Source organism: Pieris rapae, chromosome 8 (assembly GCF_905147795.1).
Source record: "Pieris rapae chromosome 8, ilPieRapa1.1, whole genome shotgun sequence".
NCBI lineage: Eukaryota > Metazoa > Arthropoda > Insecta > Lepidoptera > Pieridae > Pieris > Pieris rapae.
The window spans coordinates 2502118-2526607 of record NC_059516.1 but is presented as its reverse complement, the minus strand read 5'-3'; the positions used below and the strand labels follow the sequence as shown (position 1 = coordinate 2526607).

Below are 24490 nucleotides of genomic sequence, written 5' to 3'. Positions count from 1 at the left end.
ACCTTTACCCGTCAAGGCGGTTTCGGTCAATGGTACTCTTGGAACTATGGATAACTAGAAAAAAATATCACAAATTTGAACTGTATTTATTTCTTATTATTATTATCTGGGTTTTATTCAAAATGCCGTCCATAAAAATCAGTCATCGATTTTCAGAAAACATATAACTGTTAAGATTTTCTAGAAAGACTATGTCAGGGAGAAACTACTTCCCAATAAAGAACGTGGCAAACACATTTAATTAATCAGTGGCAGCCCTTTAGTAACACTTAACATGTTTTGTTTAACCTGAAAATGAACCCAGAATCCCCAAGACAATGAACTAGTAACTTATACTTACTTAATTATTTTTTGTTCTTTAATAAAAACAGAATAATACTAATTTGAAGAACTGCAAATCCAAAAGGGACATTATCTTCCTTGCAATTTTACATTTAGGCTAACTTACAGAGACATTGTCAAATCATATAATTTTAACATATTATGTGAGAACTGCTCTTCTGTTTTGAAACAATAGGATCCTAATCACTGATACAATACTTTAAGAAATAGCAGAGTAATATCGATTTTGTAAAACCTTAAAAAACCGTCGCCTAGGATGTTGTTATCGGCCGGTATATTACGTCAACAGTACATGCTTACGACATAATTATATATACAAAGAAAATTACACAAATACTAAGCCAATAAGCCGGGTAATAAAATCGTTGAATAAATAGTTACCGTAGCTAATGTATTAAGTTGTTTTCTTTCCGTATCATTATCACATGTTTTAGCTAAATATTGAAGCAGTATCGTCGTGGGTGGTGTTGTTATATCCAAAAATCTCGTAAACAAATCGCGGACGCTTACAGCTGGTAGCCTCTCGTGTGGTTCCCATGATTTAACTGGTCCTAAAGTAAACATTATTTTGTAAATACTTAAGTCATAAAATAAACTGGTTTCTGGTTAGACGGATGTTATCATACATAATTATATAACAAATTCATTTAAAAGAGGGAAATACGTGCAATTAACGTTGGATTTACTTGAGAGTTTGGTCATGGATGGAGACATTTATGTATACTGCCCGATATCCCTACGTTAAGCCAAGACATTTTTTCATATATATTTTTTGTAGAGCATGGGGCAAACGAGCGGGAGGCTCACTGTTAAGTTACACCGCCTCGGACACTCAATGCCAGAGGACTTGTGAGTGCGTTGTCCGACCTTTTAAGAAATGGTACGCTCGTCGTAAGTTGAATACCGAAATACTTTAGTAGGCTGGTTCCCACACGTTGGTGGCAAACATATTTAAATACAAATTGGTACGTGATCAAGTGATCTACGGCTTATTAATAGAAAGAAAGAACGAAAGAAAAAACTATACCCACTAGGATTATCTAAGTCGTGGGCAGCTAGTCTCTCTGTTTTAAAATATTAATGGTTTTTGACATAATAATTTCGATTTTATATAGAATCGTTAGTAAACATTTTGTTTTTAAAAAAGTTGTTATAGATATATTATAAACTTACCACTTGAAGTATGTGTTTCTTTCATAAGTTGCAACTGTACTGGAGTATCAAAATCATCAATATCCGTCAACCTAGCTAATAAGTTATCTACTAATTCTATTCGATTGCACGCGATTATTCCAACGTGGTCACCTGGATCATATTTAATTTCACTCTAAAAAAACAGATTTGACACATTATGGATGAATTTTGAAACATAATATATCCTACATCTTTCAAGACTTTACAACATTATGTTATTTCGTGATAGATCAGTAAAGGAAAAAATATCCTTAGACACTATTACAAATATGTAGTAGTTAATATGTAAATAAAGGTAGTATCGAAACTTTACCTTGGGTTCCAGATCTATGAAAATGGTTGATCTCTCAGCGGAAGCATCGCCTAAATCTTTATTAGCCTTTACAGTACATGTGACCAATTGTCTATTAAGTGCAGATTGTAAGCCGTTTTGCAGTGTTGGTGCTTTAACAGCTGGATATGCAAATCTTACTGTTTCTTCGCTTAATGTAACAGTACCGAGAGCTCGTTTAGCCTCTTGAAGAGTTTCATCGTCATCCAAACAGAATGTTTCACATGCAACCTGTGAATTGTCACTTTTAGTAAATAAAAGTCAGTCTCTTTGTTATTCGCGATCTACTTATAAAGATACGTTAATTGCTGATCTTCTGATTCGAAGTACAAGCACTAAATGCGAAATCGTCACGATTCGCTTTTACCAGTAAAACGTTGGTTACAGGTTTAAATATTTATTGTATACATTTTATAATTTAGACAATTTTATTAATGTCCCTTCTGTTTTCATTATGTCGATATTTGTCCCTTGGTCCCTTCAATCCTAGTTATTTTCAGTTCAAAAGTTTTACTAACATCATATACATAATAATGTCTAACTTTTAATAAAACTCACTTTGTTATTGTCTGATTGGGCAATTCGGTGAATGAGCTGATATACTGATAAGATATCTTAATGATTTATGACGAAACTTGGAAAACAAAACACGACGAGGTGATAGATTAACAATACAAATATTGAACTTCCAACAGGTGAAGACTATTACTTTCATTTTGTTTACTTTTGTAACTACGCTCACACCATAACTTAGTAATTTTTATTTGGCTTTATAATAACAATGAGTAGCGTTGGCTTGAATGATTTTGTAAAGGAAAACACGGTAAGACAATCGGCATGCTTTAGAATAGACCCCAAATTGACGTTATGAGTCAGGCACAAACTACTGATCCTAAATCTAAACCTAGAAAAATAAATGATTACATAACAGACCCAAAATCTAAAGCCAAGATCTAGGGATTACAGCGCCACTGGTTATAAGCAGCGGCAGTTAAAGGACCACACTTAACAAATGATAACCATATTTAAATTATTATTATAAGTAACACATTTCTTAACAATATTAAAGCAAGAACTTTCTATAAATCGAGCATAAAAATACTTAATTAAATAACAATACTAATTAGTAACAATATTTACATTGAAAACACTAGATGCCCATTTCCTAAACGCTTGATCTTGTCCGCACATCTCATCACCCATGGCAACATCGTGGATCCTCTCTCCACCTAGATCCCCAAGTAGTTTGTCTACATATTTGCCAAAGTTACAGAAGTTTGGATAAGCACTCGATCCAAGAGCAAATACTGCAAATCTAACATTGCTAAGTGGACCAAAACTATCGATTGAGGTTGCATCCGTTGCACTTCCTACAAAAGAACATTATAGGATAATTATATATTAGTAATATCATTTTTTACATATTTAAGCATCAGATCAGATAAAATTTATGCCAATTATGGTGATCCTACCCGGATGTTCAAATTTTTCTTTAGTTTTTATAATTTATGAATCTAGTTTTTCTTCGTATTTGTTATGTTTGCCTATAAGTGTCATATTAAATCATATCAGTGCCATGCGTTATCAAGTTAAATCAAAAGTTTTTTAAGCAGAATAAAATATCAACACAATAGCTTTATGTATATATTTTTTGCACGAAGATCATCTGATTTTAAGTGATGCCGCCGTCTAATAACAGAAGGCTTGTAAGTGCATTGCAAGCATTTTATTTAAGCTAATTTCTTAAAGATTACGTCGAATTTGCCTAATATTGCTATTTTTAAAAAATCTCTAAAATCTTTAAAACAAAAGTTAAAAAAATTAAATTACCTTTAAGAGATTCCAATCTACTCAATTGTTTAGGATTAGCTACTGCGTATCTCTGCATTTCTATTTGGCTATTTGCTTTGATAAAGGACTTGGGTGTCAGCATTTGTGATGTCCTATAAAAATATAAATATCAATATTAATTGTATATTAAGAAAAATAGTCCACGACTACTTTATAACACTGTTAATAATTATTATTATTTCTTCTACTATTAAGTAATGTGCAAGTTATGGTTGTAACTCGCCCTGGATGAGAATTATATCAGAGACCCCAACAATTAGTTAGCGCCTCAGACACAAAAAAATGTAATAATAAATTACTATTATATTATATTTTATTAGTCTTTACTGTTCCCTATTTTATTATTTTTTTCCAGAAACACACCAAGACATCATTAAAATATATCTTATTAAGAAAAGCTGGTTTTGCAATTCCTGTTACCTACTGTTCGTTTTTACTACTTTTAAGTTAAAATATATGATAATAACATGAAGAGCTGTTTTCGCAATTACTTTTACTTCCCGTAACCTAGGAACCTAGAACCCAGGCATAAGGAAACGAAAAACCATTTGCAATTAATGAATAAAGTACTCAATCTTTTTATCTTACCCAGTGCTTTCACCTCCAACCTGATCAGCATACAGAATCTCACAAAGATTTTCCGCAAAGGCCTAAAACAAAATAAATATTTTAATATAAATAAAACAAATACACGTAGATAAATCAGACACGTACTCCCTCTCTCATTATTATCTTAATAGCAATATATATCAGCTAATAAGTAGCATTTTGTACATTAATCGCCTTAGACTTCCCAATCGGATCATTTGCGGTGAGTTCAATGTAATTTATTAGATACATAGTGATGTTTACTATTTTATTTCTATATGGACTATTACAAGGTAATATTATAGAGTTAATAAATATCGCAACGATATCAAAAGGACTATACCATGTTTCCTATACGTGCTTCCGAATTTAATTTTACGAAGCGCTGTTTTCCATGTTTTTTTTATAGAACTGGAGGCAAACGGGCAGGAGGCCTACCTGATGTTAAGTGATACCGCCGCCCATGGACACTCTCGATGCCAGAGGGCTCGCGAGTGCATTGCCGGCCTTTTAAGAATTGGTACGCTCTTCTTGAAGGACGCTAAGTCGAATTGGTTCGGAAATACTTGGGCAGCTGGTTCCACAAAGTGGTTGAAAGTTCCACACAAATTAACAACTATTTGAAGTATTTAAATTGTTTTTAATGAATATTCAAAACGACTTCTTCAAAGTGATATAAAATGGCAATAATAATAGTACATAGCAAAATCAAAATTAAAAATCGGTGGTAAAGTCAGCTTACTGACGGTAGTTGAACGTGACAACGTCATAAGAAAATACTGACTATACTATACGAAAATATAATTTCAATTTCATTTGTTTGATAGATATTTTGTATGGATAAAGAGAAGGAGGTGAATGTAAACCAGAATTGAATTGATCAAGCACATATATCATATATACATTTATTTGTACGCATAAATACAATTATTATTATTTTAATTTTTTTTTGTCAACGCGGAGGCCGATTTTGCCTCTTTGTCGCTCGTTCCGCGCTCTCGCTTGCTCTCAAGTCTTAAATGGCACGCCTCAGAGCGAAGTAACGCCGTATGAGTCATGTTTTTTCGTGCGTGCAACCGGCTCCATCGAATAAGACGTTGTCACGTCAAAAACGATCGATATCTACATTAAAAAAAAGGAACGCATAATTTTTATTTGTTCTTTGTTATTAAATGTAGCCAGTTAGCAATTGGAGATAAAATCTTCTTTGTCAGGTGAATAAAAGGAACACGTTAACAATAAACTTTCATATAATAGCACAGCACGTTAGAATTGTATGTCACAACGTATATTCTGCCTCATTATCAAAAAGGCTTTGACGTGCACGTGTAGGATAAACGTATTATACATACTTTATATAACCCTCCATATATCAGGTTATCGATTGGCATTTAAACACTTTATCTTACAGTTAAAGCTCCCAACATACATTTTGGTAAGTTACGTATGCTGTAAATCGTTCGTTCTAATTTATATTCGGAACTCTTTTTAGTCGGAACAGCTATACTTATTTAATTCTAATATTCTAAATTCAAAATCTGTAACTTAAAATAGAAAACCGTGTTTTGTTTTTGTATGTTACATATTAGGAACTGCTATTAAATCATTAAATGAAACGTCTTTTTAAAAACTGTTTATAATAACCAATTATCTATATAGTCTAATTAGGTTAGTATTAGATATTTTTCGTCCATACTTTGCTTAGGACGATAAACGATATATATAATTTGATATAACGTAATACAATTTTATCTGTTTAATTATTTTACCACTTACCACTCCATTTTCAGGGGGATCTCCATTACCAAAGGTTGACGTTACAACTAACAATAGAGCTTCGTGCTCGATACAGGTGATGTCATAATCCATCATGCAGTGAACCTGCAAGAAAAATATATTAGCATTCTTCTAAAATATTACAATAATGATTAGAATATCCCGAACAAAAATTTATTTGTTTAATCACACTATTTCTGATACGAATTTTATGGCAGGTACCTAAATACTTAACAATCTTGTTTACCGGGGACCCTAGCCGTCTTTCTCCATGTGATTTAACTACTAAGCTGTAAGGCGGTTTCATCTGAGCCATTGTTATTTTTACAATTCAAAGCAAATATTCCAGATTAATATCCAAATATTATTAATTTATTTGCAAGAATATGGTAGAATTTTTTTATAGTGGTAAAATGTGAACTTCGCATATATGTAATATGCGAATTAGGATTTTAATATAATGTAATTAAGTAGAATTTTACATAGAAGTCATATTACATTATGAATCATAATATCATAATAGCCAATTCTTATATTATCTTCTGTCTATCACGTTATCAAATATATTATAACGTTATCATATTATTAATAATGTCTCACTCGAATAAACTTTGAAACAGTAATACATTTTTTACAAAATATTAAGTCGGTTTTTAAAATCAGTCAGAAAGATCTTTGAATGGTTCTGGTAAATTATTATAAACCTTAACGGCCATACAAAAGCTACCTATACAATGCCTGATAAACTTTCGGCATGGATTTCACTCCACTATACTTCTACAGTTGTCCACTATGACTCAAAATTATTCATGTGTGAACGGATCAAGTTAAATCATGTTACCTGTGCATTAAACGCGTGACCAAATATTACACCCAACTCTTTGGCATACTGCTCCGATTTGCCAGTCTCGGTGGCATATAAAACCGTGGCCTTAATCCTCTTAGAGAGGGCCCGGCCAAACAGTTTGGAGGTGAACTTGACAGCGCGCGCGATCTGCTTGAAGTGGAACTTTCTATTGATGGGCCGTTTGCCAGTAATCGGCTTTGATTTCTGCCATTGATGTGTCTTCCACGCCGGCTCCTGGAATTTCTCGACTTCTATATGTTCTGATATTAATAAGAATAATCGTCCTATTGTTAAACATTTCTAATAAAACAGCGTTTAACTTTAAATAGTATTTTGATACTGTTTCTTATAAAAATCTAGAATGATTCAACAAAACCCAAACAAATAGAAGATAATTAATAAGTCAATTTATATTTATACTAGCGGACTCCGCAGACCCTAGCAGCGCTATCTGCCGAGCTGATTTGTGAATCTATACAATCCTTGGCTTCACCAAAACGCATTTAAAAAATCATTCGAATCGGTCCAGCTGTTTAAGAGGAGTTCAGTGACAAGAGAAGACAAACACACGTTCAGTAGAATTATATTATTGAACTAATATTATTAAATTGTACACGTTGTGCAAATTTGATTTAAATCGGTTAAGTAGATTAAGAGTCCATAGCCGACAAACAACGTGCCGCGTAATTTGTATTATATATATTATAATTCTTAAATTCTTACAAACTAGTGTAATAATATTTCGACACTCCCATGTTGCTTAGCCACTCGATCACATATCTGCCTGATTGCATGCCTGATTGGCTAGGATGTAGGGGTTCCTGTATAATAAATAAAATATGACAAAAACTACCTGATATTCATAGGAAGGTCTCAAATAGTAAAGCGCCATTTCTTGGTGAAATACTGGCGTGATCGAAGACGACATTGGTGGTACGATCCAAATCCAATCAGCTGGACATCCTGACCTGTAATAAATGTATCTTTAGAAATAAGCTAATATATCGAATAGCCAATATTCATGAATATTTATATATTATGTAAAGCTGGGTTTACCACATTTCATTCAATCTATCGCGTTTTGTTTACAGGGAGAAAGGATTCGGTTTTTGGTGTCTTCGTACAGACTAGAATGTAGAGGGAAAATCTGTCAGTCCAGGGACTAAAGATTAATAAAAAAGCCAAAGGTCTGCTAAACGGTGACAGCGAAATCGGGTTGGAATTCTGAATCAAAAACAGGTGGTGAAAGTTATAGTTCAAACCGAAAAGCAGATATATAAGCACGGTAAACCAAATACGGCAAATCTCGCTTTTGAATAGGAGAAGTTTCCATGAATTGACTTGACTTGACTTGAGGAGGAGTAAGGAAACTGAAATACCAAAAAAGAAGATACAGAAATTTAATGCAACCCATAAAATAACACCACTGGACGTTCAATTATCTTATGTTAGAATATATTTCGAAAAAACTAAATTTAACCTCAACTTCAATTAGGTCAACATTTTCGTAAAACATCGCTTTATTTTCATAATATTATGCCTTTATACAGTTCACACGAAACGTTTACATGTCTTACGTGTTGATAGTTTAATTACTTTGCGTCTGTTTATCCACACTTGTTATGACTCCAAAACCTTGGTTATGTTAACTGTTATGTAAATTTGTACAGTAAGTAAGGATTCTTTGAAGTTTTAGTATAATATATATTAGAATATTTTTAGGTATGCAAAACATAACGTCTTCTTGTTCTACCAGACTCCAGAAGATAAACTACTCCTTATATGGAAATTGTATTTGTTTGTACAACAAACTCAAAGCGAGATTAGAGTATAATCAACAAATAAATTCAAACTTCAACGTTTAACGTTAATTGTGACTCAAAACTCGGCTTTTAAAAAGAGTGGCGGAGAGTTTTTGCAAGTTCTTCTTGCCCGCCCTACGCTTTTGATATGTAAACTGGAAGTAAAGGTAAATTTTAGTCAATTTACCATGTTTTTTGTTGACGTCATGTACACTTACTTATGAAGGTCAACAGAAAACATGTTACCTATATGAATAAAGTTATTTTAAGTTTGAGTTGAATTTGAGTTTACTTCGAATGGGATTTGGAATTCTACTATTTTGACACCTATACCCACTAAGCCAACATCGTTTTGATATTAATTTCAATAGGATATTGTATGTTTTAAACTTCCGAAGGAACTTTTGAACTGAGAAACTTTAGTAGCCTGAAGCTTTTTCTTTTTCTATAGGATTCCATTCTAAAACTGTCGCAACTTTTATAACTTTTTGTAGCATATTGTTTTGTCTCGACTCTCGGAAAAGTTTCAATGATTTATAGAAAATTTTTCTTGCATTGAATTATAATTATAAAAAATTCAATATTAAAAATTTTGTGTTAAATAAAGATAATGCTGGTCTAACAGTTAAAGTTTCGTAAATTATAAATAAGTGAAAAACAAAAGAGCTATTCAGAAGATAAAATATACCTTCAATTAGCCTAATTAAATCAGTCACTAAGATTTTAGGAAAGAAGGTAGAAAGTTAATACGGAAAAATATAAATACTCTAACTTGCTTTTGTGATAACAACAGGCAATCTTGGGCCCATATTTCAGAACATCAATCAAAATTAAATCTAGTTTTAGTTCGCTTTAAATCTAGATGTCAAACCATTTCTTTTTGTATTATTTATATATTTGACGTTCAAGACAAGATTTTTACTTGAATATAGACCTAAAGCTACGAAAAGGTGTATCATAAGCCATAGAGCATAGTATTAAATAAGTACAGTTAAATCTTTAAAAAAATATCACGTAAACATATAAATAAAGAAGTTGTATTAAATAGTATTGCATCATTCTGTGGTACGCATTCTCTATGTCTATTCGAAATTTAAAATTTCCAAGGTAAAAAAATTTACTCACCGAAGTCGATTTTCATTGTCTAAATGTTTGATGAAGCTCTCGGACGCAGTGTGGTGATCTACAATGGTCGCGTTGTGTTGTTGGAAGCTGTGTAGGACAGCCACGTTCACTTCCACTAACGCTTTGTCCTTCCATAGATTCACCGGAGTGCGAGTGTCTAAGCCCATTTTTTCGGCCACTTTCTGTTACGTGTTAAATTAAACATACAAAATACAACATTCTCTATTTGTTTAGCAATATCTACAACAGATATTACAATAAATATTGTGTAATTATCTTATCTTGTTTATTTTTTCAATTGTATTTTTTTTTAATTACTATTTTTAGCATAACTTATGTTTACATATATTGTCGTACATATTAGATTGAAGATTTTATAAAATTATCAGTAGATTTAGTAATATGTATGATGTTGTAGACTCAATAAATAAATAAATAGGATTCAGATTGAGGCCTCTTAGTAAGTCAGAGACCTGTGAGACAGGGAAGCTTCGCTCTTGTTTAAATTTACAAAGTTTCAACAAGTCGTATTCAAAAACACTTTTTAAAATAATAATAAAAACGAGGGTACTATAAAAATAATAAATATGCGAATGAATTATAATAAATGTGTACCTGTGTATAAGATGTGTGTTTAAGATGAAAAAATAAAATAAAAATAATTCTAAGCCATAGTGTGCATGAGAAGATAGATAAACCAGTGATTGGAACATGATGAAAACTGTTCAGAAAAAGCAAGGATTGTCTCGCATATCTATGATTGGACTCTTTAAAAATCAAACAAAACATCGTTAATAAATATTTTCGTATAGTTAATTACTATACGATACCGGTGATGGTGTATCTTATCTTTAGCATCATGCATATCACATTCTACGTAGAAAAATAGCCAACTCTCAAATCAACGAAGCTACAACTATCACCGAAATACAGCGGTAAACGTCTTGATATCAAAATTGTTAGAACAAACCTCTAGCATGTTCAATCTATTAGAGTCACAGAAGTTTCGGCATCCAATTTCAGTGCTCATGTACCATCCATTGAAGGCGTTTGCGGTGAACTCTATGCCGCCACAATCGAATCTCATGCTCGACACGGCTGGCAGGGCGTACCAGCGAAGTTGAAGATCTTCGAACCATTCGTACCTGTATTCAGAGTTAATAAAACTATTAAACATTGAAATATATTATGACTTCGACTATGGAATGTAGTACCATCGAAACGAAAGTGAGGAAAACACGCTCTGCATTTTCAGTAAAATTTCTGAAACTTTAATTAGGATTAGTTAGATTTACGACAGGCATATTATGCATATTTGTCAATATAACTGTAGCCTGACAAGGAAGACGACGTGTCTTAGACTTGTATTCAAACAGAAATATAAAAATTAATATATGAGTAAGCATTTGGTTCAGCTAAAGAAAGCTTTATAAAAAATCTTTACGGTGATCGAAACCAGGATAATTTTTAATGGAAAGTTATAAATTTCATGAAAATAAAACACGATTAACGTTTATGAAGTATTTAATATAGTCTATCTTAACTTTCTTAGCCATAAATAAAAATCATCATAGTCTAAGCACTGTATACGTAAATATATTATGTCACAGATATGGCATGTCTGTCAGCTGTTATTGTTATTAAATATGTCACAGCGCTTATAATTAAACAATATCATAGTGTAATAATTTTAAAACCGTTATATACTTCGTTCGATTTGCCACTATTAATAGTTAAACTATAATTTTGATCTACAAATTACAGTCATATCTATTAAAATGTCACGTACCTATATTAATAAAATGATGAATCATATTTTACTGAAATAGCATAATTACCGCTAACTATAATTTTGAGACTATAAAATTATTCTTAAAAACGATGTTATTCTATGAACTGTAATTTACAAGCAATCAACGCATCAATGTTTGATGTAAACATCCGGTTTTCATCACACCTACCTCTCCTACCTACTCAAATATTTCTGAACGACTGTCACATTTGAAATTGAACAGTCATTCCCTAATATCGTGTGCAAAACAAGAGTACTCTAGAATCACACTTAAATATATTAAGAATTTTATAACTCTTTATGATGTTTAATTGCGCACATATAAAATCTTGGTGTACAACCAGGGTTCGGCTTCAGCTCAAAACTTTTCTTCAATTATGTAGCCAGGCATTTATATAGTTTTTAATTTTTAAATTACATAATTAATTTTTATATTTTGGCCGTAAGAGTGCAGATCGTATTCTTTCTTATTTTTGTAAGAATGCCCACCTTTTTATACTTTGTTTATTAACGTTGAACTGGATAACTACCCTCTTTTTTTCTTTTTTTGGGATATAATAAATTACGACCTTTTTTCGAGGCTTATAAAATAAACACAAATATACATTATATACACAAATATATCAATAAACATAAATTTGCCAACTTTCAAATACCCTTCAGGTGTCATAGATAACACGAGAATCATATATATATTAAATTCTGAATATTATATTTTTAATATGAGGAAAAAACTATACAATCACTTATCAAAAGATACGCTAAACGCCAGTTAACAATATCAACAGCGTTACATTATTGAATGGGTCCGATTTATGGGCAATAAACACAGATTGGAGATCACCAGAGCTAAGTTTTACGATAAGCAATCTGCACGGTATTTGCCAACCTTTCGTCCAACGTACAATAATGCATTCAACGAGTGTTTATGCTCGCATAAATCTTTGATGGAATATGTGAGACGCGTCGTAAGTGGTCGCACTTTATCGATACGCCATTGTATGTATTCTCTCGGTTGCGTAACAAACTTTGAAGGTTAAAATACGAAGTTCATAAACGAAGAAAAGTTTTGAGCTGAAGCCGAACCCTGGTTGTACACCAAGACTTAATATGTGCGCAATTGAACATCGCTCGCACAGCGAAGGAAAGGAAATAAAACTACGAAAGGAAACATGCATTAAAAACAAATGATAGATAAAATAAATCACGAAACAGATACGTAAATTTGAACCGAAAAGGTTGTATCGCCACTGGCTTCAATTGATATATAAGGAAAGGCAACGTAGGTAATAGAATAGTGCCCTAGTCAGCCAATTAATTTTGGATAAGCGTGCTTTAACTCGGAAGTCGATAGTTATGCAACAATATTTATCTTATATACTATTCGTATATGAAGGTAAATAAATATCTACTTGCTTCTAAAATAGACGCAATTTGAGGGAACACCTATAAAATAGTATACGATTCGTATAGAATAGAGTACTACATTATCTGAGGATATAAAAAAATCTTTTTTAATTATGTATGAAATGGTACTTAAACTGGCAGTACTAGGTGTAAATAAAAAATACTTAGTAGCTCTTTTACATGCATATATAATCCAGACATAATGGAAAAATAATGACCAACCAGATTTATGTACCACTTAATAATAACAACTATTTCAAGTAACGTAAACAAGTTGGTAAACAGCGGATGGTGCTGTTAACGAAGTAACTTGTGTATTCTAAAATTTGTCCAAACACTAGAGAGTATAATTGTCAGGCCACTTACAATACTTAAACAAAATTTAATTCAATAGTATAAGATACAGGTTGAATATTGCCTACTTATTTCATAGTAGTTACTGCTGAATTTTTTTGTATAGAATTTATTTTTGTCACTGTGAATCTGCATTTATCCATATATTCTAATGTAGTGATGTATCTTTTGTTTCAACGATTAAATAAAATAATCTTGCCCTAATGGTAGTCACGTGACCTCCATTACGTACGGAGCTTATGTTATAAAGTGTTGGTACATTATAACAATAAAACAATTGTACGTGAACATAACAGGAGATATATTAAATAGCGATCAGAATTTATAAAAACTAAAATATAGAGAAATCTCAGGGGTATTCAAAACTAAATCAACCCAGTATTTATGGAATTTTTGAGTTCAAATACCGTATTATTTCGCTTAAATCCCCGAGGAAAAGCTTCAAGTGGTTATCCGATAATCACCTTTTAATATTTAGGAATTGAAATGAATAGGCAGTTCTTTACAATAATAATAATGATCTCCTGAGGTTTGTTCGAATCGACTGATACATTTTTCTATCTATGCCAGCGGATCCGACAGACATTGTCTTGTACAAATGTGTTAAATATATATTTTTGAAGTTACACTTCTTTTGGTGCGATGGAGAAAAATGATGAGAGTGAATTTTTACGATGCACACCAACACCTAAATTCGACATCGTAAAGTTAGGTCTAGGTGGCATGGAAATCTAGTATTTTTATATTTAGAACACGTGTTTAGTAACAGTACAATTAAACAGTGTGAATAAATAAATATTATTTTGGTGTTTAAATCAATTTCATATACGACGGTGATAGTATTTACAAATTATTTATTTATTTAAATAAAATATTTTTGATTAATTTTAATATTTATCGTTAACCACTACTACATTTTAGTTATTTTCCATACGCCAAAGAAGTATATCTTCTAACGCGTAAGTACGCACACTCTTTATTTTACTGTAAAAAAATCATCAGTCGAATATTGGATGAATAAAGATGTGAAGTTAAAATAAGTTTTAACTTCACCAGGACGACGAAGACTGTCAAATCAAATAATTTTATTTATACTATATATATTTAGTGAATGGTTTACGAAATTCCTACTCAGAGCTAAATCTCGACTTAAGACTCATAAATCCATGTTATTTTATTTAGAGCAGTGTTGACCTAGTGGCTTCAGCGTGCAACTCTCATACCTGAGGTCGTAAGTTCGATCCCCGGCTGTGCACCAATGGAATTTATTTCTATATATGCATTTAACATTTGCTCGACACAAAAAAAAAGTCGACGACGTGTCTCAGGCACTGGAGGCTGATCACCTACTTGCCTATTAGATTTAAAAAATGATCATGAAATAGATTCAGAAATCTGGGGCCAAGATCTAAAGAGGTTGTAGCGACAAGGATTATTATTATTATTATGTTATTTTATTAATATTTTATTCTTACGTTTAATTCTTTATGATCCATTCACGTAAAATTCCACACACGTATCAACTTTGAATTCGCAATATTTTAAATACGAAGACAATGAAATACTCACGATGGATGAGTCATGTGTATTTCCATGACAAGTTCTCTTGGTATTTCGAAGTAGTCCGGATCCTTCCCATTCGCAGATAGTACGAGAGGCAAAATGTCCCACGCAGTCCGCGGCGGCTTCCATCCCAGTTTCAAACAAAGCTGAAATTTTAGCTTATTAAGGGCCTGTTTCACAATGTATGGATAAAGTGCCAAATAGCTATGCAACACAAATTATTCGAAAGATAAAAATTCCGAATAAGATACTTGGCATTTCATGAAAAATAGCGCTATCTGGCAGTCGTGAAACGCAAAAATACTGTTTATCCTACAAATAAGTAACAAATAGCTTATTTGGAACTTATCCGGACATTGTGAAACAGGCCCTTAGTATGCCGTATTTTTACTTGTGCGTAAGGACCAGAAATGTTTTCGTAAATATATTTATATTAATTAATACATTTTTGTTGCACTCTTCCGTCGGGAATCAATCCCAGGACTATTCGCCCTGTGCCTTGACCATAGACACACTTCTGCAATTAATTAAAACAATATAGAAATTGATAAAGTATACATATATATAAACACAAAAAATGCTTTAAAAAAATATTTTAGAAGTATCTGGAACAATGTCAACACTTTTCACAGTTCCAGATGTTGATTATATGCTGTCAATCAATCGAGTGCCAAAGATGATTTCTTTTTAATATTATTATTACTCAAATTAAAAATAATATACATTTTCAAAGACAAAAAAGCAAAAATTAATCACACAATGCGGTAATAACCGCCGCCCGCACTCTTTTTTTTTTTTTTTTTTATTGATAAAGATTGCCAACGCTCGGCACACTGATACATTGGTAAAAACAAACACAAAACACAATTTTGAATGTGATGAGCAATTAGAGGCAAACATGACATTCATTTAGAGCACATACAAAAATCAATCGAAACAATTTTTAAACAAAACAAACATTACAAAAAAGAAACAATTACAAAAAACTAAACCAAAATCGATTTTAAAGTGTGAGGGGAGCAACTCTGGATATCCAGACCTAGCTTGTTTTCAGAATGCTTAATCTGGACACCGGAGAGCTTTGACCAAAACGCGTCCTACGGAAAGGAGGGACAAATGAAATAACGGGATGCCTCTTAAAGCCAGAGGACTCGCGAGTGCGTTGCCGGCCTTTTAAAATTTGGTACACTCTTTGGATGAAGGACCTAGTTATTCAGTTTGTGGTAACAACTTATACCTCAGTAAATTCGCAATGCATGGGATCCCCTAGAACTGTGCCATCAGATAGTCTATAACCAGCATAACTGATTAGCTGGCTGTTCCATATTCTGTAGTCATGCTTTCCGTCTGTACGTTGCGGGAATAGTGTTATTGCTGATCTACAAGTAAAAAAAGTATATTAGTCTATGGGAACTATTAGAACTAAACACACAGTAAGTGCGAAACTAGATTTCGATGCGATCTTAATTATACTTGATTTCCATGAAGGGTAAAGTTTAACGTATCTGCCTGGCTGTAACCGCCGTTGAATGGACCGTTAATTATGTGTTTTCAGATAGCTGACACGATAGAGATAGTTAGTACCATATACAAATAAAATTCGATTTTTCTTTCTTTCTTTCTTTTTTGCCAAGGCCATCCTTTGTTAGCTGTAATAGTAATTTAATATTCTTACAGCTTATAATATTGAAAAGACATGACTAAGGTATAGACAACATTTTATTTTATAAAATATTGTTGTTATACTTCTTTTGGCGCGTCAGGGAAATAGTATGAGCGTATGTTTTTACGATGCGCGCGCACGCCGTCACAAGACACCGACACCTAAGTAAGCTACAGTCAACATTTTAGTTTTTTTTTAATTTATACTTCTTTTGGCTAGTTAGGTAAAAATGGTGAGAGCAAATTATTGCTCTCTACGATGGCGAAAAACAAAAATTATGACGCGTGTACGTACATTCACGTTCTTTATTTAATAAAATTATTAATATGACGAGAGATACTTTATTACATACAATGTTATCTCACTAACTATGCATTCATTAATCTGTAATAGAAATACATTTACTATATTTAAATATACAGTTGACGTTATACCCATAACTCAAAGCGTAGATAAGACTATTCTGTGCGGGAATTTAGTTTCGATTAGAACTTGGAAGTTTTAATTTATCTGTTTAGTTAATATATAATCTTATTAGAACCACTTCATAAAAATATAATCAATTCATTGATACGCTTTGATTAAGAATTTCTACTTTCTCTTTGCCTATTAAATTACTTTATTATTACGTAATTTCACATTAGTATCATAGTTATAGTTGGAATTAACATTTTAATATATTTATTATCTCATTTAGTATTTTTTACATAAAGAAAGCTGTGACGTACACTTGCATTCATTTACGATTTTTTAATAAAAATAAATAACAGATATGATTTTAACTTTAAATAGTAATACCTTATGTTTCCTTTATTTGTGCTGTATTTTATATGATTGCAGAGTGCTTCGAACATACCACTCGTGGTCGTCACTTGCCGACAATCGAAGACCTGGCAAAAGAAATTTAGCATCACTTAAATTATTGTAATCAATACAAACAAACAAACAAAATATCTTTATTCATATAGGTAAACAAGTACACTTATGAACGTAAAAAAAATTAATTGTAAATTTGCATATTATACTAAGTACCAGTTCGCAAGTCAAGGGCGTAGAGCGGGCAAAAAGAACTGGCAAGAAACTTTCCGCCACTCTTTTCAATCGCCAAGTTTTTAATACATATTGTTTTAACTGGAGCAAATCAATCCCTTAAATTCTAGAGTATGACATTTTCTATAATTGAAAACGATCCTAAACTGTTTTAATTAAAGCTAGAATTAAACTAAGCTCAAAAAAGCACTTACAACATAAGAACCTTTTGACAGAGATTGATGAAAGACCGATTTACTTTTTATCACGGGTGAGTCAATAGCAACAAAACTTTGAGTTCAATTCAAACGTTAATCCCGCCATGAAAGACCAGATATAATTAATAATAATAATCTAATGACGCTGCAACTATAAATCTTAATATATATATTTCTTGTGTGCGGGTGTATGTGACTGAACTCCTCCTAAACGACTGGACCGATTTAGACGAAATTTTTTGTGTGTGTTCAAGGGGATCTGGGAATGGTTTAGATTCACAATTTTGTCCACTGGACAATGTTTTTTTAATTAATTTTCAATTTATTAGTTGTTATTGATTTTGGAATGTTTTACATTGAATCCGACAGACGGCGCTACCATCGCAGTGTCAAATTTTAAATAATATTCGAATTTTAATTTTAGTCTGTCCCGAAATTTAAAAAAAGTTTTGTTATCATTGTGTTATATCGTGTGTGACCATGTGCTGGATCGTTAGATATTGTCATAACATTTGAATAATAATTTTCATCAAAATGGCTTATTAAAAATTGAAATTTTAAAATAAAGACGTGTAGACAGGACAACGTCTGTCGGATCCGCTAGTAATATATAAATATTAGCCTCAAATTGAATCCATTTCTTCGATTAGTTTTATTTCATACACAAGTAGTTCAGGCTTTGGACTGACACATGTCGTTATGGCAGCATCACCGTACGAGTGATTGTGATGCATTAATGGTCATGCGGAGATCAAACTAACGATCTTAGGAATAACAGCGGTACGCTAAATCGCTCATATTTTAAAAAGCCGGTAATGCACTCACGAGCCCTCTGGCGTTCAGAGAGTCCATGGGCGGCGGTATCACTTAAATCAGGTGAGCTTCCTGCCCGTTCGCCCCCTGTTCTATAAAAAAAAACTATGACATTTATCCTACAATCCCCGCAGTACAACTTTTCTAGCCGTTACTTGAATTTACTTATTACCAAGAACAAAAAGTTTTCCAAACCGAAAAGCTATAACTCGAAACGCTTACAGTAGAAACGAACATATTCAATGTTAATTCTCCCAAAATCCCTAGTACATTAACAAAAGAGATTCGAGCACGTAAAATTTTGAAAATGAACCCACATCCTGAACAATTGCTGAAATTAAAATACCATTGTTCTTTATACGACCTCTAACAAAAAGTAGGAATAAATTTGTAAAGTAAATCATTTCACGAAATCCTACGAACCGCAAACGAGTTTTATTCTGATTAACCCAAGCAATCAGTTTAAGAAGTGTAATTACGAAATGTATTCTGTGTATCAGATGACTTAAATTTAGGCCTGGTAAATACTCTCTAAGTCCTCTCCGATGCCTCGAATGAATGAAGTCTTTAATGATATTACGACAGCCGCTCAATCAAGCGACTTAATTAGAAAAAATATTGGCATTTAGCGCCGATAATTGAACACTTAAATGGAATGTTAATTTGGATGTAATGTTAAGTTTAGCTTATTTTGTTTAGTATTTAAATAAGAAAGCCCAAATGATCTACCGGTAGGTATCATACTTAACAATAACAAGGTATCATAATTATTATTATTTTGTACACTCAATTAATTAGTTAGTTAGATAATTTAAGAGATTGTATTTTGTCAATTCAAATGTTTAACTTATTTAGGTTAAGAATAACTTTATTTTTCGAAAGAATTGCATAAATAATTCACTTACTGAGAAACAATATAAACTAAGATTAATAATTATTAAAACTCACAAAACTGATGTACGTACGTCTATAAAATAGAACATAGATGTTCGGATTGGATTTTTTTATTTAACTTATGCGTATTTAATTATATATATATATATATATATATATAATTAATTTATTTTATATATATATATATATATATATATATAACAAAGAATATTCTTTGTTATATATATATATATATATATATATAACAAAGAATATTCTTTGTTTTTACACGCATACATAATAATTTTATACAGTTTTAGTTACAATCTACTGTATTACAAATGTGAATACGGTAAACATAAAATTAACACACACAAAAAATCTCTTAAAGAGAAGCAAAAATAAGAATGTAAAATGAATTTAAAAAATTGTATTTATATATACAGTAATACCCCGGACTTACGCGATAGGTGGGACTGAGCGCTATCCGCGTAAGTCGAATTCGCGTAAGTCGGGGTACAAATTTGCATATAAAGACATACAAAGTATGTTTAATTGGGACTGGAGACTAAATAAAACAATAATTTAGTAAATAATTAGTATCTCATTCTAGATAATATGACAAACTATATTAATAGAGTGTATAAACGCAATCCGAAGGTAGTTTGATGTAGAAGGTTTCATAAATTGTAATTACAAAGTCGTTTTCTTCACCCGTATACCTCGTAGCATCCTAGTAATTTTTTAATTCCATGTTTTGTAACAAAAATGCGCTCTTCATTGGAGTCTATGCTTTCCAAATTTGTTAACCTTTTTTCAATCAAACTGAGGGCTTCTTTCAGCTTCCAACTGTCATTTGATTTTCTAATTGAACTGGATCCAAAGAATCATGATTATCAATTTCTTCCTCTTGTTCACGCATTGATATGAGCTCATCATTTGTGACCTCCTCATTGTGTGAATCCACAAGCTCTTGAACATCATAACTATCCTACACAGTTTACATCACTACACGTCTGTGCCTGTTGTGAACTGAACGAATAATAATGCGGGCGGAGGGAGTCAGAAACAAACGCCGCCGCTTGACTTTAACTGCGCGGCGTTCAAACAAAAAACGAATAGACGAGAAAATTAAATCGCGTAACTCCGAATTCGCGTAAGTCGAGGTAGCGTAAGTCGGAGTATTACTGTACTACATTTATAGCTTAGTTGTAAACGCATATCACTTTGTCTTGAACTGTGTAGACATATTTTTATACATATAATTTATACTAGTATATAGTCATATAAATGTTACTATAATCTTAAATCCCCTGAAGTCAAAAGTTTTCTTTATGGTTTATTGATTAAAACTATCAGCTATGAAAATAGTGTAATAATATGGTTGAAGCTCTGAGTAAACTAAGGAAGTAGTTAATTAGACATATCCTATGTTAAGTTCACAGCGGGGTTGATTTTAAGATAAGGATCTACAATTTTTAAATATATTTAATAAGCGTTTTTAATTGCTTTGGTAATACTTATCTATGGTCAATGGCCATGTCTGCTTCTGCGTCATTGATGTTTTCAAAAATTTTCGTGTCTAAAACTGTTCCCATATAGTTTATAGTTTAATAGTATGCAAACAAACTTAAAAACATTTTATTAGGTCGGTACCTATACTATAATAAGAGTTAATGAAAACAACTCTATGTGTACTTATGTCCACGCGTTAGAATTAATACTCAATATAAAAACCTTACAAGATAAAACCTTAAACCGTATCAAGATAAAAACCTTTTCAATAATTTAATCCAACGGTTGTAGAAAAACGACACTAACAGTAGAAAAAAGGTATATAAAACACTGAACGTTTTATTATAACGCATTTTCTAGTTAAATAAAGTTTATATAAATATCATAAAATAATAAAATGTTAACTCTAACTTCAGGGTATCGGTTTTTTACGGTGTGTAACAATTTACTCTCATCATTTTTCCCTAACAAGCCAAAAGAAGAATAACTTCAAAAATACATTAAAATGTCTGCCTTAATACACACCATACGGTATCAAAACTTAGACTATATGGAATAAGATTTGATTCAAATATATTTTTGTTCGCCTTATTAAATATCATAACACTCATAAATATCCTTACATCGGTCATGTTTCTAAAAATTCTTGTGTTTGTTTTATACAAAATTAAAAAAAAAACTGTAACACAAATTCTGCGTCCCTATAGTTTATTTTTCCTAATCTGTGGTCTACACTTTTTTTACAGATTCCATAATGGGAAAAATGCATTATGGGCCCAACAGTTAAGGCGTACATTCATTAACACTTACAAAATAGATGCTTTCGGCCCAGCCCATATTCGTTTTTGTGTCCAAACGTGAAATGAGAGTTTTCTCATTAGAGCCAGAAAATTCATTTTGCCCTATTTCTCGCAGTTTCAAACTAAGAACATAATTGATTTTACTGTCAATATTGCTTTTCTTGTCCCTTATAATTGGACGTAAGATTTTGTGATTATAACGTTGCGTTGATTTTAGTTAAATGCATTCAGACAAGGCATTTTTGCTGGCCTACGTGGAACCAGCTGCCCACTAATGTATTTCCAAACCAATTGGACTAAATAATAATAATGGTCTTAGATCCGACTGCAAGATTGGCGCGCTCATCGGTTATTTGCTGAAAAACAAATTGTTATGTATTATTTATAATTAGGAGAATGTATACCAAGTTGCCTATCAAAATATGGCCGCTATACTATTTTTAATGAAATTATTTTGAATTTATTTTTCGGAAAACAATGTAAAGTGAAAGAGAGTTATCGCATTACATGATTTGTCAGACGAGGATAATGAATGCCGCCTGTGACGAATCCTGCAGCTGGATCTCTCACTATAAGGTTCTTCAAGAAATGAGCGTACCAATTCTTAAAACGCTGGCAACGGACTTGCGATTTCCTTAGCAATCTGTGTCTATGGGTATCACTTAACATCGAGTGAGCCTTCCCGTTTACCCCTAATATGTAAATGAAGGAGACTCATATTTAGAAATGCTTGGTATATATGCTTATAAGTTGTGTCTGACACCGTGTATTCGCTTTAAATTTGAACCGAATCAAACAAAAAAGATTTAGGTCTCAGTTACATCTTAAAGACACTTTTGAGCGACAAAGAACTTCCGTATAGAAGACCTAGCGAAAATATACAGGTCATGGATTAACGCTTGGTATATAAGTATTATATTAATGTGTACAGATAGTTAGAAACCATTTTAATAATTTAAATTTGGACAATTTGAAGGGAAAAGTTCAAATGACATGACTTACTATAGTTAACAATTGTTAGTACAAAGATAGGATAATAAAAGTAGTTACTAAAAATACTCTGAATAATTAAAAACTTTATTGCATTTAGGTCGTTTAATCCCCGATGGAGCAAAGGGGTCTTCTTCAAATATCTATACTATAAGCCTTGTGTCGCGAACACGTAAAAATTGCGTCAAATATCTATAAATTTATTTTAAAATTGTCTCCGCACAATTATTATTTATTTTTTATTTTTAGTGATATCTTTTTTAGTATTTTACACTTTTATGTAGCTAATAGGAAAATACTGCAATAAATGTTTTTATTATTATTTTATATCTAACATATGAAAGTGGCCAATAGCACTACATACAGTTTCTATTTAGTACTTCTTCTTCTGTACTATTATTTTTTTCTTACCCCTTTAACACTAAGAATAACAATCGGAACTGAGAGTTAGTACATAAGACTCCAAATACCCCTTTGGTTTTTTGACAAACGGGAGTACTTTTAATGAGTATATATATTTATGAATCTTGGTGTTAAGTATTCCACGTGGAGGAAGCGAGTGTATTGTTTTAAAATAATAATGACATTGCTCATTCTAGGTTTTCTGTTTCTGCCGGTATATTACGATCCCCGAGAACGTGTCAAGATTTCAAATATAAGGCACTTTCTGTTGTTTTGAAATGCAATATAAAAATGCAGAGTACCTGTCACGTACACAATTTGCGGGATGGATATGCACGTCCCAGAAGAATAAAATTTTCATCCCCTCAAAATTGTGACCTCAATCTTCCCAAATTAGACTACCTAAAATTCTGCAGCACCAAATAATTAACATTTAAAAATTAACCAACTTAAAAAACCACACCAACCAACTAAATAATAGCACTTCTAACTACTAACGAACAAAATATAAATATATATTATATTTTGTTTATATTATTTATATTTTTACTGTATTAGTATTTATATTTTATACTCTGTCGATGGTATAGCATCAATTGTCACATAACTTGGAACTTTTTAAAATTACATACGTATGTATATACATACCCCGAATAATGTGCATATATATATGAAAAGCACGTAAATTGCAAATGTTTGTGGAATGTTTTCCTAAAAATTATAATTTACAAACTAATAATCTTCGTACAAACTACGCTCAAAATAATATACTTACAAGTATTTTAAATCTATATCATAAGGTGCGGTGACTAATTCCATAATGCAGAATGCAATGATCTTCAAATACATCTTTTCGAAGACAATCGAATGGATTTTAAGATCACATAAACACACCCACTTACTTACACACCCCAACACACTTTAACCAATAAATTGTCTTCGTTAGAACATATTGTTCCACGTGTTTATAGTGTAATTCGTTTTAGTTGTATTTTTTAAAATAAAAAAATATAAACCTAAACCAACTAAATAATTAAGTAAATCTATGATTTTCACATTAAATGTTGTCCAGCTATTGGGTGTTCTAAAATATTTAATGGAGAGCATTTACGTCATTAAATACGAGTACATTAACATTAATTTTACCTTTATTCTCAGAAATAATTATTTAAAATATATGAAGTTATGAAAATAGCACTTATTTTTCACATAATA

At 31.8% G+C, this 24490-nt stretch overlaps 1 protein-coding gene across 1 annotated transcript in view; it reads right to left on the bottom strand.

Annotated features, from left to right (window-relative positions):
- LOC110995640 (nitric oxide synthase-like protein) overlaps positions 1 to 24490 on the bottom strand; it is a 38899-nt gene that overhangs the window by 4722 nt on the left and 9687 nt on the right. Inside the window, exons 4-17 of the mRNA XM_045629244.1 lie at positions 17434 to 17525; positions 16210 to 16351; positions 14979 to 15118; positions 10827 to 11001; positions 9857 to 10038; positions 7783 to 7897; positions 6924 to 7163; positions 6083 to 6187; positions 4307 to 4368; positions 3698 to 3810; positions 3008 to 3237; positions 1850 to 2098; positions 1516 to 1669; positions 724 to 893 (exon numbers count right to left, since the gene is read on the bottom strand). Of these exons, the coding sequence (XP_045485200.1) occupies positions 724 to 893; positions 1516 to 1669; positions 1850 to 2098; positions 3008 to 3237; positions 3698 to 3810; positions 4307 to 4368; positions 6083 to 6187; positions 6924 to 7163; positions 7783 to 7897; positions 9857 to 10038; positions 10827 to 11001; positions 14979 to 15118; positions 16210 to 16351; positions 17434 to 17525 (2169 nt within the window). The remainder of the gene's footprint in view (positions 1 to 723; positions 894 to 1515; positions 1670 to 1849; positions 2099 to 3007; positions 3238 to 3697; positions 3811 to 4306; positions 4369 to 6082; positions 6188 to 6923; positions 7164 to 7782; positions 7898 to 9856; positions 10039 to 10826; positions 11002 to 14978; positions 15119 to 16209; positions 16352 to 17433; positions 17526 to 24490) is intronic.